The following is a 13,177-nucleotide window of genomic DNA, read 5'->3' as shown; positions in this document are numbered from 1 at the left end:
GCGATGTGGGGGACCGGCGCCGGGCCTCAGCCGGCCCCATACCGCTTAGTCTTAGTATTTATTCACAAAGATGTGACGGGGGCCGACTATCTTGGACTTTTCAAAAAATATGTCTTTGATATGTGACTACAAATAAACATGGATGGCTCGTGTTTAGGTATTTTATAGGGATTGATTTGATTCCAAATTGTATAATATATACTTTAATAATTTCTTATAATCATTTAATTACTGTATAGATCTGACAATACATTCAATTGTTGGCCCGTGGGAATATTTTTCCTGGCTTATTATATTTTTTTACTATTTAATTAAAAGTTGTAAAGTAAGACAAACAAAACATCTAATGATGTTTAAACCACATCTTGTTGATGTAAACAGTTTTCAAAACAAATGTCTTAAAGAAGAATTTGAATCAATCATAACTAAATTTTCTAGAATAATCATGGCAGTGGCTAAGCTTGAGATTTCCGACCGGAGGGTCGAAAACATATACACCAAAAAATTTCTATAAAACCGGTGGGTCAAAAACGTATATACCCAAAATTTTCTATACAAAAACTACACACTCTCCACTACCGAACGAAAAGTTCGGAGGGTCGGCCGCCCCCTCCCGCCCCCACTAAGCTACGCCAATGAATCACGGTTGGTTTTTGCAATTTCTTTGTCTAATTAGCTATGTAGTTCATATTAATTGTTTTTTTATATATATTCTCTAAATTGTAAAGGGTTTAAAAGGATTTCAAGATTACGGGATAGGTGAACCCAGACACACAAATCATGTATTTATTCGTATCAAAGGCATCAACCTTAATACAAAACGCTTGAATTTGTGTCATGTCTTAGTCAGCTTATTTAAAGTTTATTTGAATGAATACGTAATTGTAATGATTTACTAGCAATTTAAATAAACAATAACTTTGACCAGAAAGAACATTTTTTTTTAAATTGACATAGTTACTATAGATTTATAAACTTATATACAAATATATGTAAAAAGTAAATATTTTTATGACTTCTTTTTAAAATGTCTTAACATGGAAGTTACCACAAATCAAAATAAAGTTAAGAAGATTCTTGCAACAAACATGAAAATTAAAGTAGAAAATAAACATACAGGATTTGTTCCACTTTTAATTTGATTATTTGCTTTAAGTATCATTACTAAGAAAATACTAATTAATTTAGGTGAACTCTTGTTTTAGATAATATACCATTTTTAATGCACAATAGAACATATACACTGATATATCTTCTATACTATATAATAAAAGAAACCAATGAAAAGACACATGTTATTCTCTCCTTCAATTCTATAATTTTATTTATAATTTTTTTAATTAATATCTTTTTAATTTAATATATGAATATCGCTAATCTTTATCTTAAATCTTTTTAATTTAATATATGAATAATGGTAATCATTACCTTAAATCCAATTATAATAAATATTTTCAAAAATATAATAAAAACTCTTGAACATGTATATTAGGATACTAAACAATATAAATTGATTATATAGTATTCAAAATATCATAAATGTTTTCAAAAAACAGCATTATCACTTAGTATTAATATTAATATGTATATAAATCTCTTGAACATATATATTCGGATACTAAAAATATTATCTATATATATATATATATATATATATATATAAAAGAGCATTCACATTGTAGCCTCTATATTTATGCATTCTATGTAATATAGAGAAAGAAATGGAGAAAACAACAAAAAACACCATTACATTGGAATCTTTATAACAGAAAAGGGTTTGTAGTTTTATATTTTAGGCTCTATATTTTTATTGTTAGTGTGCAGGAAAGAGAAAAAATAATAAAATAAGTGATTGTGAGTATGATAGAGAAATATATAGAGAGTTGAATGTGGGGGGTTTTGAAAACTAAAGTTAATTTAGAGAAAAATATGTATTTTTTATTAAATTAGAGTTAATTACACATAAGATATATATCATCACATTTTTTGTATAATACCATGTTTATTATATTAATTAATATTATTATCAACACATTATCCACAAGTAAGGTTATCTATCAATATGTTAGTTAGCAACCAAACTATTCCTAAAATTATATAAGTAATTAGACCGAGTAAGAGAGTGTATATAAGCAATATAGTACTTTAGGCTTAGGAAGTTATGTGGAACAATGCATTAATTTCATGAATGCTTTATGTAAGTCATTTGGGAAGGAGGATGACGCCAAGACTTTTTTTTTTTTTTTTTACAATTTGGTATATAAAATTAGATTTATTCAATCCGTGTAATGCACAAGATTTTTAAAGATATAACTTTTTTATTATATAGTATATAAAATTGCATTTATTCAATACATACAATACACGAGGTTTTTAAAGATATAAGTTTATTTGTTATTTAATATATAAAATTACATTTATTCAATCCGTGTTAAATAAGGTTTTTTAAAAATATATTATTTTATATAAAATTAAATTTGTTCAGCCCGTGTAATACACGGGGCTCTAACCTAGTACTTTAACTAATGTATTTCGTTAATAGTTACACGGAATAATAAGGATTAAGTGATATTTTAATTGAATTCGTAGCTACTTTAAATTTCTTATTATTCAATTTTTATACTATAGAAAAATATCATAATTTTTACTTTGGTTCTTTTAGTAATTAGATTTTTTTAGTGTTACAAGTTTTTGAATTGCTCGTATTTTTTAATTATAAAATATCCAGATAGAGATAAGTAAAGTAATTAGATTTTTTTAGTGTTACAAGTTTTTGAATTGCTCGTATTTTTTAATTATAAAATATCCAGATAGAGATAAGTAAAGAAAACTTATTTAACTATCACATAAAGATTAAAAAAAAGGCTCTAATTAATTAAGCTAGCTATTTAGGAAACTTTTAATTGCCAAAAGAATTTGTAATTACTAAAATAAACCATCGTTAAAAGTTATATTATTATTTCAAGCAAATGCATGTTAAAATATGTTTAACGCATTACATGTTTTACACGTATGTGTCCTAGTCGTCCCATTTGATTGTATTTAAAAGTTACATTTTTTTTTTTCAAAAAAAAAATTTAAATACTCTTTTAGACATTCTTTTAACAAAAAAAAAAAAAAAATCTTTTATCATTGTCGCTAGAAACATCCAATCACACGTAACATTTTTACTATTTCTATCCTTCAAACAGCATTAGCTTAAACAAATAAGCTTTTTAGTCTAATATAAAGTTGATAATGTTAGCCAATAGGCAATAACCTAGATCGATGTGATTCTTTTTGCCTTGATGAATAACAACTCGAGAGAAAAAGTCGAAAAATAATAACTTTACTAGGTTGGTATACCTGCCTATTTTGACAAGGTGTATAATTCTTTTTCATTCATTCCCTATAGCATCTAGACATTGTTATATTATCAAGAGACGATAATGTATTAACATCAACAACATGTTCATGTTATTGTTAAGGACATATTGATAAAAGGGATCACGGGTGAGCAAATTAATCGTCATAACCGATGATCGAACCATAATCGATATATCCGAACCACTATTAACCAATAATCGATATAACCGATGGTTATGGTTGTGAAACTTTGTTTAACTGATCAATCGGTTATGGTTACGGTTATGAAGCTTTGGTTAACCGATGTAACCAAAACTGAACCAAACTTATAATGTAAATTCTATATAATGGATTATGTTTTACACTAGAGGGTTTTTACTAAGATAAAAGTATGTTAGTAAAAATTGATCTTGATGTAAATTCTCTTTATTTTGATAAATAGTTAAGTGTTATGGTTGTAATTTTTTTTGGTTGAGAATTACCTTATTGAAGGAATCCCACATCGGTAGTTTAACTAAATAATGTAGTTTTAGTTGTCTTATAAAAATGCATAATCTAAGTCCAGACCATGCACACCCATATTTATTTCAAACTTTGCTTGGTTAATTAACCAAAATTAACAAACACCGAACCATAACCAACTTCATAACAACCGTAATTGAAGTTCGGTTATGGTTAAGGAATTCCATAACCAAAGCTAGCGATTACGGTTATGGTTAATGGTAAAAACAGAACCAAACTGACTCATGCACACCCATGAAAGGGATCGTGAGTACGATTGGAAACATATAGGTGTATCATTTTGCTAAGTTGATAACCTGAAGGCATCCTAGGTCACTTGCCACCGCAACTTCGATGAGACACACTCTTAACAAGTATATCCAAATAAAAGAAATTGTGCACTCCTACCACTATCCGCAACAAAAAGTATGTGTTTCAAGTTTTCAAATGTACATGATATATATTATTAATATATATGCTAGCACATACTACATAGCCTTTGTTATTTGTAGAATATGAACATCTTTAAAAAATACAATGTGATATGTAGAACAAAATTAATAAATTATACTTCTCTCACACCAACGATAACTAACCGTTGACCATTCATGAATGCAAACCATCTACAAGCAAGCGATAACGTGTAAATTCATACTTAGTACCACTCACACAAGTAGTTGATTAAGACAATACGAGCCAACCATGAGCATTGGTTAACCTTCCAATCAAAAGACATTCCTCATTACTTCGATAACCTCCATGTCCAATATTAATTCTGGTTCATATTTAACAAACCTTTCAAGCATCATCTCTCAATATCTATATCCTTGTTACCTACATATCATATTAAACGTCAAGACTATTTATCCGATTCATGCCTTGATAGCAATTGCAGCTTTTGTCATCACCAATACTTATATGCAACCAAAATGGTTTATAAAGAGTCACACCCGCTTAGATAATATATAAATGACACTTAACTAACATCAAAACATCAGCTCCTGATAATAGAAAATGTTTGCTCTTGATAATAGAAAATTTTGTCAGCGTAATTTTACATATGTATGAATGGGCATTAGGGCATACGATGTGGCACATAAGAAAAAAAGTTGACACACAACTATAAAGTTGTGTATATGCATAAGACAAAATTAACACAACTATAAAGTTGTGTATATAATGATTATAGACATGGTTTTTTTTTTTTATTAAAATGAGAATGAGATAGAACAGTGGTATAGCAATGCTTTTTATACGTATTAGTAGTATAAATAAACTTGTATATCAAATTTATAACATTTTCCTAGGAGTGCAAAAGAGTGGAGTTGAGCCGATCCCAAACTCGACCAGGCGAGCTCGATTAACTTATGAGAGCTTGATCTCGAGCTCGGCTTGTTAGTACTTTCTCAAGCTCAAGCTCGGGCTCGACTCGTTTATTATATATTAAATAAAAATAACATAAATAATAGGCTCGTTTAGGCTCGCGAGATAAGTGAAGTTTGGGCTCGAGCTCGTTTACTAGAAAAACTTATAAGGGTAAATATTATCAAATATTAATAAAACCTAATATTATATTAAGGGGCTGTTTGGCAACATCTGAATGGCTAAGTGCTGAACTACTAAGAGATCTGAACCATTAAGTGCTGAACCAGTAAGAGGTCTGAACTATTAAGAGCTTGTATAATGCTTAACCATTCAGAGGCAAATGTCTGACTAATTCAAATTAGAGGTCTTAACCATTCAGACTCTATATACATCTTAACCATTCAGAGGCAAATGTCTGAACCATTAAGAGCTTCATTAAGAGGCAAACAACACAACCCTAAGCCTCAATAAGGCTCGACGAGCCTAACGAGCTTTACATTCCAAGCTTGAGCTTAGACTCGATAAATAAACGAGCTTTCTTTTAGGTTCAAACTTAGCTCAGGCTTGATAAGGCTCGGCTCGTTTCGACCTTTTTATTGAGTCGATCTCCGATCTCGAGTTTATTTGATGTAATCCCCAAATCACACCAAAAACTCAAATTTATAGGGTTTATTTGATGTAATCCCCAAATCTCACTTTCTCTCTCTATATCTATAGATGACTATAATAATAATAATCCGTATCCATTTGCCGCTATTTCCGGCGGCAGATCGCCACTGTTACCCCCGTGCACGGTGGCTCCATGTAACCCTATGTTACTTAATTAACTAACTTGATGTGAATTGTATTAGGGGGTACGGGGCACCTTCGGGATGCTTGATCGGGGAGGGGTTTCGCCGGATCGGGGGGTGCCGCCATTGATGCGGTGGGTGAAATCGGGGAAGAGAGAGGAGGGAGGGTAGGTGGCGGCTCACCGATGAGAGGGGAAGAGAGAGAGAGGAGAGAGGGGACCAATCACAGTTTTTCTTTATTTTTTTTTATTTTTTTTTTAAAACCAATTCACCTAATAGGGGAGTGGCGCCATCAAATGGGGGTGTTAGGGGAGTTTAAGAGGGGAGTTGACGTGGCACACGGGGATTGGTTTGGCGTAAGAGAGGGCACTCACCTATTAGGTGTGCACCCCCTTCACCCTTATTAATTACTGTTAAACTTCAACACATCTCCATTAATGCGTCCTACCTTAGAGAGAGAAAGTGAAGAGAGAGAGAGAGTGAGAGAATTTTATTTCATTTCATTTCACACATCGATACATGATAATCTGCCACTCTCTATTGCGTGTTACACTGTGTATATGTGTACATACAGACACACATATACATACAAATATGGTATTTATCTTTACATCAATTCATTTATATATTTATTATTTATTATATATCTATATATCTTCTCTCTCATCTCTCTCTCTCTTATATAGTTCAAATGAGTACTGAGTAGCATTCACGAGCAGCTTTTCTCGTGATTGGGGCGACTCACAAGCTCACTTTCCACCATTATTCTCCTTAAACAACCCTAAATTCTGCAGAGTTTGTGCATCAACATCATAAAATAACTCCGAGTTTGCTGTGTGGAACTGTGAGTTAATGGAAGATTGCAGGATAACCGGCTGAAATTCCGGATTTTGGTTGAATTTCTTGCGTATAATCAAGGTAAAGTTTGGATTTTTCTGGGTTTTGTTATCTAATTCAACTGCTTTTTTTGTTGTTTTCTTTATGGTTTTAATGGATTTGCCTCGTATGTGTATGGTATTTATTGCATCTGAATTCTGATTACCTTTTTAAATTTTGGTGATTTGGGGATTTGGTGATCACTTTCTTGAATTTGAATTTGAATATTAATATTAATATGATTTGGGTTTCATGGATCTAGTTGACTAATTACATTAACAGATCTTACACTTAGCATTGTTAGCTTATTTGGAAAGATTTTTCATATTTTTTTTAAATTTTAAATTAGGGATTTTGTGGTTTTCATTTGACATTTGGGTGTGATTTTTTTTTTTTTTTTTTGATGTAGGGGATTTTAAATGGAAAAATTACAAGTTTTGTCCTTTATCTTTATACCACTTTTCAGGCGGTGTCCTTTTTAACGAATGTTGACAGGCGGTGTCCTTTACTAGGTATTTTGTTGCAAGTTTAGTCCTTTACACCCAACCCAGTTAAAAAACCCTGTTAATTGCTGGGTGTAAAGGACTAAACTTGCAACAAAATACCTAAGTAAAGGACTAAACTTGCAACAAAATACCTAGTAGTAAAGGACACCGCCTGTCAACAATTAAGAGGGTTTTTTAACTGGGTTGGGTGTAAAGGACTAAACTTGCAACAAAATACCTAGTAAAGGACACCGCCTGTCAACATTCGTTAAAAAGGACACCGCCTGAAAGGTGGTATAAAGATAAAAGACAAAACTTGTAATTTTTCCGATTTTAAATTAGGGATTTTGTGGTTTTCCTTTGACATTTTGGTGTGATTTTTTTTTTTTTTTGATGTAGGGGATTTTAAATTAGGGATTTTGTGGTTTTCATTTGACATTTTGGTGTGATTTTTTTTTTTTTTTTTTTTTTGATGTAGGAGAATGTCAAGGCCACTTCATAGAGGTTTTTCAGGTGGGGGGAGGCTTTCAGAGAACATTCAAGATTTCTTAGAAGATTCTCAGATGAAATTTAAACCAGAAAAAGAAGATTTGGATAAAAACAGATTATCTTCTGATGTTATGTCTTCATGGAATCCATTTCAATCTGTAGTTTCAATCATTTCACCATCCAAACAAAGCGTTCCCGAAAAATGTTACATCGTTCCCGATCCGTACAGCCCTCTATCGTCGAGAAAACGCTATAAACTAACTTTATTTTTGCTCAAGTTAAGTTTATTCGTAATCGTAATTCTTGCACTTACGGGGTCGTTTTGGTGGACGATATCGCTCACAACGACTTCTAGAACAACTCACACGTTTCGTGGATACAGACGGCTTCAAGAGCAACTAGTTTCGGATTTATGGGACATTGGGGAACTCTCACTTGGTTCTTCTAGAATAAAAGAATCCGAATTTTGTTCTTTAGAGTCCGAAAATTACATACCTTGTTTCAACATAACCGAAAATCTTGAATTGGGTTTGACCGAAGGTCAAGAACAAGACCGCCATTGCGGGCCCACTTCGAAACAGAATTGTTTGGTTCTTGCTCCGTCTGGATTCAAGATTCCGCATAGATGGCCTACCGGAAGAGACGTTATATGGATCGATAACGTTAAAATTAACGCACAAGAGGTACTTTCGTCAGGAAGTTTGACAAAAAGGTGTGTTTGAACTTTTAAATTCTCTGTAAATTACAAAAAAAAAAAAAAAAAAAAAAAAAAAAAAAAAAAAAAAAAAACATAATTATATTTCTTATTAGGTGTTTTGTTTAATTAATGCGGGAGTTGCGGATGCAGGATGATGTTGTTAGATGAAGATCAGATTTCGTTTAGTTTTGCATCTTCTATGGTTGATGATAGTATAGAAGACTATTCCCATCAAATTGCCGAAATGATCGGTTTAAGAAACGAATCTTACCTTGTTCAAGCCGGAGTAAGTAAAAAAAACCATTTTGTTGAAATGATCATACGGATAGGGTTGCAAACGAACTAAACGAACACGAACAAGACCTTGTTTGTGTTCATTTGTTAAGGAAAATATAGAGTAAACTTCCGTTTTGCTCCCTGTGGTTTGGTCATTTTAACGGTTTCGCTCCAATAGTTTAAAAATAGCCATTTTCCTCCCTGATCTTTCGAGTTTGTCGCCAGTTTGCTCCTTAATATTTCGAGTTTGTCGCCAGTTTCCTCCCTGATGGAGTTAGAGGCTGGGAGCAAAATGAAGATAAGTTAGAAAAATCAGGGAGAAAAATGGCTATTTTTAAACTATTGGAGCAAAACCGTTAAAATGACCAAACCACAGGGAGCAAAACGGAAGTTTACTCGAAAATATATGTTCACGAACTGTTCATGAACTCTTACCGAACGTGATTTTTGTTCTTGTTGTTTGTTAAGGAAATGAGTTTGTTCGTGTCCGTTTTCTAATTTTAGGTAACGAAGGCAAAGGAACGTTCATGAACAGAAGCTAATGTTCATAAACACATATGAAAGCAAACGAACACAAACAAGCGTTCATTAACAAAATATATAATACACTGATACTTATTAAATATTTTATTCATCAGTTTGAACTATCTAAATAAAAAATATAAATATATAAAACACTAATGAACTATCGAACACAAACGAACATGTTACGAAACGTTCACGAACATAAATGAACAAACGCGGCCTTTGTTCATGTTTGTTCATTTAACTAAATGAACGAAATTTCTTGTTCGTGTTTGTTTATTTATTAAACGAACGAACACAAACGAACTTCCCGCCGAACGGTTCACGAACTGTTCGCTGAACGTTTGGTTCGTTTGCAGTCCTACATACAGATATGGGCACACTTTATTTATAGTATTTAGTTTTAAATTTGTTTTGTAAATTAGATGGGTATTTTATATTTCTTTTTGTAACTTTTTTAATTGGGACAAATTTGCTTACATAAATACGCGTTCTTGAATCAGGTGAGAACGGTATTGGATATAGGTTGCGGTTTCGGTAGCTTAGGGGCGCACTTATTTCAAAAGCAACTTTTGACTATGTGTATAGCAAACTACGAGTCTTCAGGGAGTCAAGTCGAGATAACTCTTGAAAGAGGTCTTCCCGCAATGGTTGCTTCGTTTGCCGCAAAAAAGTTACCGTTCCCGTCACTTTCTTTCGACATGGTACATAGCGCGTGGGACGGGATTGCGTGGAATCACAAAGGTACCGTTCACATCTTTGCATACTTATTATGTTTATATATAGAGTAAATTACTTTTTTGGCCCCTGTGGCTATAACACTTTTACTATATTAGCCCAAAATAAGAATTTTTTAACATATCTGCCCCCATGGTCTCTATAACTAACCATTTTGGCCCCTAAATTTAGAGATCATGGGGGCCAAAATGGTTAGTTATAGAGACCATGAGGCAGATATGTTAAAAATTCTTATTTTGGGCTAATATAGTAAAAGTGATATAACCACAGGGGTCAAAAACGTAATTTACTGTTATATATATTACCCGCTTAAACCGAACATACGTTATAAATGTTGCAGATGGTATACATTTGATTGAAGTTGATCGAGTTCTTAGGCCTGGTGGATACTTTGTTTGGACCTCACCGATCGCAAACACACGGGCTTCCGTTAAAAACAAAGATAACTTAAAAAAATGGGATTTCGTGCGTAATTTCGCCAAAAATCTCTGCTGGGAGTTATTGTCACAACAAGACAATACGGTTGTATGGAAGAAGCCTAGCGATAAAGATTGTTATACATCCAAGTAAGATCACATTCATATAGGGGTGTAAACAAGCCCAGAGGCTCGAGAGCTACTCGTGATCGGCTCGGTTAAAAGCTCGAACGAGTCAAGCCTTAACGAGCCCGAGCCCGAGCTCGAGCCTGAAATAGAGTTCGTTTAGTTATCGAGCCTGAAATACAAAGCTCGTTTAGGCTGGCGAGCCCAAACGAGCCTAAACAAAAATTTAGTCTTTTATATATATAATATAATAATTATGATGATAACATTGGTGAGCCGAGCTCGAGCCGAGCTTTTAGCTCTTTTGAGGTTGTTATCGAAATAGCTCGAGCCGAGTCGAGCCGAGCTCGAGCTCAGAGAAGTAGGCTCGAACCGAGCCGAGCTCGAGCTCGAGCTTCATAAAAACATAACAAGCCGAGCTCGAGCCTTGCGATTATATTAATCTTGTGAGTTATTTAATTAATAGGAGTCAAGGTTCGGGTCCATACGTTTGCAAAGCGGGCCATGATGTTGAATCCCCGTATTATCATCCGTTAGAGGCATGCATTGGAGGAACTCATAGTCGTCGTTGGATTCCAATTGAGAAAAGACCAAAATGGCCTTCTAGAGCCGCATTGAACCCCAAGGAACTCGCGGTTCATGGTAAATATATATATATATATATATATATATATATATATATATATATTTTTAATTTTTTTGAAAACTAAAGTTTATTCATAACCCTTGTCAAATAAAATGTGGGGTCACATAAAAAATAGTCAACATGGTCATAAACCAATTTTTTGTTAAAAAGTCAACCTGGTCAAAGACTACCAATATGATTAATATGATTTGTTATTATCAGGTGTACTTTTTGACGACCTTACTGAAGACGATTTTAACTGGAAATCAGCAGTCAGAAACTACTGGTCTCTGCTCTCCCCGCTTATATTTTCAGACCACCCAAAACGACCCGGAATCGAGGACCCGGTTCCACCGTATAACATGGTCCGAAACGTTTTGGACATGAACGCTCATTTTGGTGGTTTTAATTCCGCCTTATTGGAAGCTGGGAAATCCGTATGGGTCATGAATGTGGTCCCCACCAGTGGGCCCAACAACCTTCCACTTATCCTAGACCGCGGGTTTCTTGGTGTGTTGCATGATTGGTAAGTATTCTATCTTTTTAAACTTGACCCGGCCCGTTTTGACCCATACCAAGAAATTTGACGTTTCTGCATGCACTTGTAGGTGTGAGGCGTTTCCGACATATCCTAGAACTTATGACTTGGTTCATGCCGAAGGCCTTTTATCGCTTGAAACCGCAAAGCAACGTCGGTGCAGTATAGTGGATGTGTTCTTTGAGATAGACCGGTTACTACGCCCCGAGGTATTTTGATTATATGTCAATAATAATAAGTTACAATTCAAGGTTTTGTAGATAACCCTACTAATCAATGCATATTAATTAACTTGAGTCCCCTAATTTCATGCGATTTACGTTAAAAACGATATAAAACAAAATTAAGAGTAAAATGCCATTTTCGTCCCGAGGCTTGGTCAGTTTTGCAACTTTCGTCCAAAGGTTTGTTTTCCGTATCTGGATCCAAAAGATTTGAAATCTTGCCTTTTCCATCCGGCTCGTTAACTTCATTTTTCTTCGTTAAGTTAGGGGTATTTCCGTCTTTTTTTGTGAACTTAAAGGGCAATTAAGTCTTTTTCATGGGTATTCGGTTTTTTTACATAAAGTGAAAAAGATCGAATTGCCCTTTAAGTTAACAAAAAAGACAGAAATACCCCTGACGTAACGGAGAAAAATGGATGGAGTTAACGATCCGGATGAAAATGACAAGATTTCAAAACTTTTGGATCCATATGCGGAAATACAAACCTTTGAACGAAAATGGCAAAACCTCAGGGACGAAAATGACATTTTACTCTAAAAAAAAAAATTAGACATCGGGCCCCATGGTTATAATTCTGTTGTAGCAAAAACTTACAAAAATGAGTTTGCAGGGTTGGGTGATATTACGTGACATGACGTCTCTAATAGAAACAGCAAGAACAATCGCCGCAAGATTAAAATGGGAAGCACGAGTCATAGAAATTGAGAGCAATAGCGATGAAAAGCTCCTCGTTTGCCAGAAACCTTTGATAAAAAGACGATCATACCCTTCCTGAAAAAAAAATAGTTTATGATGTCGATTTCTTTATCTTGGAACATTTTACACGCGAAGACCAGATGTTTTACTATACAGATAGAAAACGATGCTTCAACAGACAACTGCACAAGGACCAAAAGCAAACCCCGTGGGAGCCGTAAGGCGAACCTGGGACCAAATGTAATTACACAATGATTTACAGGTGCGAGATTATTACTCGTTTTTTTTTTTTTTTTTTCTTTTTAGCGTTTGTGGTGTTATAAAACTATACGGAAGAAGAGATGAATTTGATTATGGTTATAGGAATAAGCAGAAGTTGAACATTAATATACAAAGGTTTGAATGATGAAGACTATATTGTCTTGTTTATGTTCTTCGCTGTATGTTACTCTCATCCAGTGAC

General features: G+C 33.7%; 1 protein-coding gene across 1 annotated transcript; it reads left to right on the top strand.

Annotated features, from left to right (window-relative positions):
* The first annotated feature begins 6,672 nt into the window (after positions 1–6,672).
* LOC110942386 (probable pectin methyltransferase QUA2) lies at positions 6,673–13,141 on the top strand. The gene is made up of 9 exons (XM_022184139.2): positions 6,673–6,920; positions 7,842–8,564; positions 8,700–8,835; positions 9,854–10,094; positions 10,429–10,654; positions 11,097–11,272; positions 11,478–11,781; positions 11,864–12,002; positions 12,629–13,141. The coding sequence occupies exons 2-9, from the start codon at positions 7,846–7,848 to the stop codon at positions 12,791–12,793; spliced, it is 2,106 nt and encodes a 701-aa protein (XP_022039831.1). The 5' UTR covers positions 6,673–6,920; positions 7,842–7,845; the 3' UTR covers positions 12,794–13,141.
* The last annotated feature ends 36 nt before the right edge of the window (positions 13,142–13,177 follow it).

Source organism: Helianthus annuus, chromosome 5 (assembly GCF_002127325.2).
Source record: "Helianthus annuus cultivar XRQ/B chromosome 5, HanXRQr2.0-SUNRISE, whole genome shotgun sequence".
Taxonomy (NCBI): domain Eukaryota; kingdom Viridiplantae; phylum Streptophyta; class Magnoliopsida; order Asterales; family Asteraceae; genus Helianthus; species Helianthus annuus.
The sequence above is the reverse complement of the archived record's forward strand: the minus strand, read 5'-3'. Positions and strand labels throughout refer to the sequence as shown.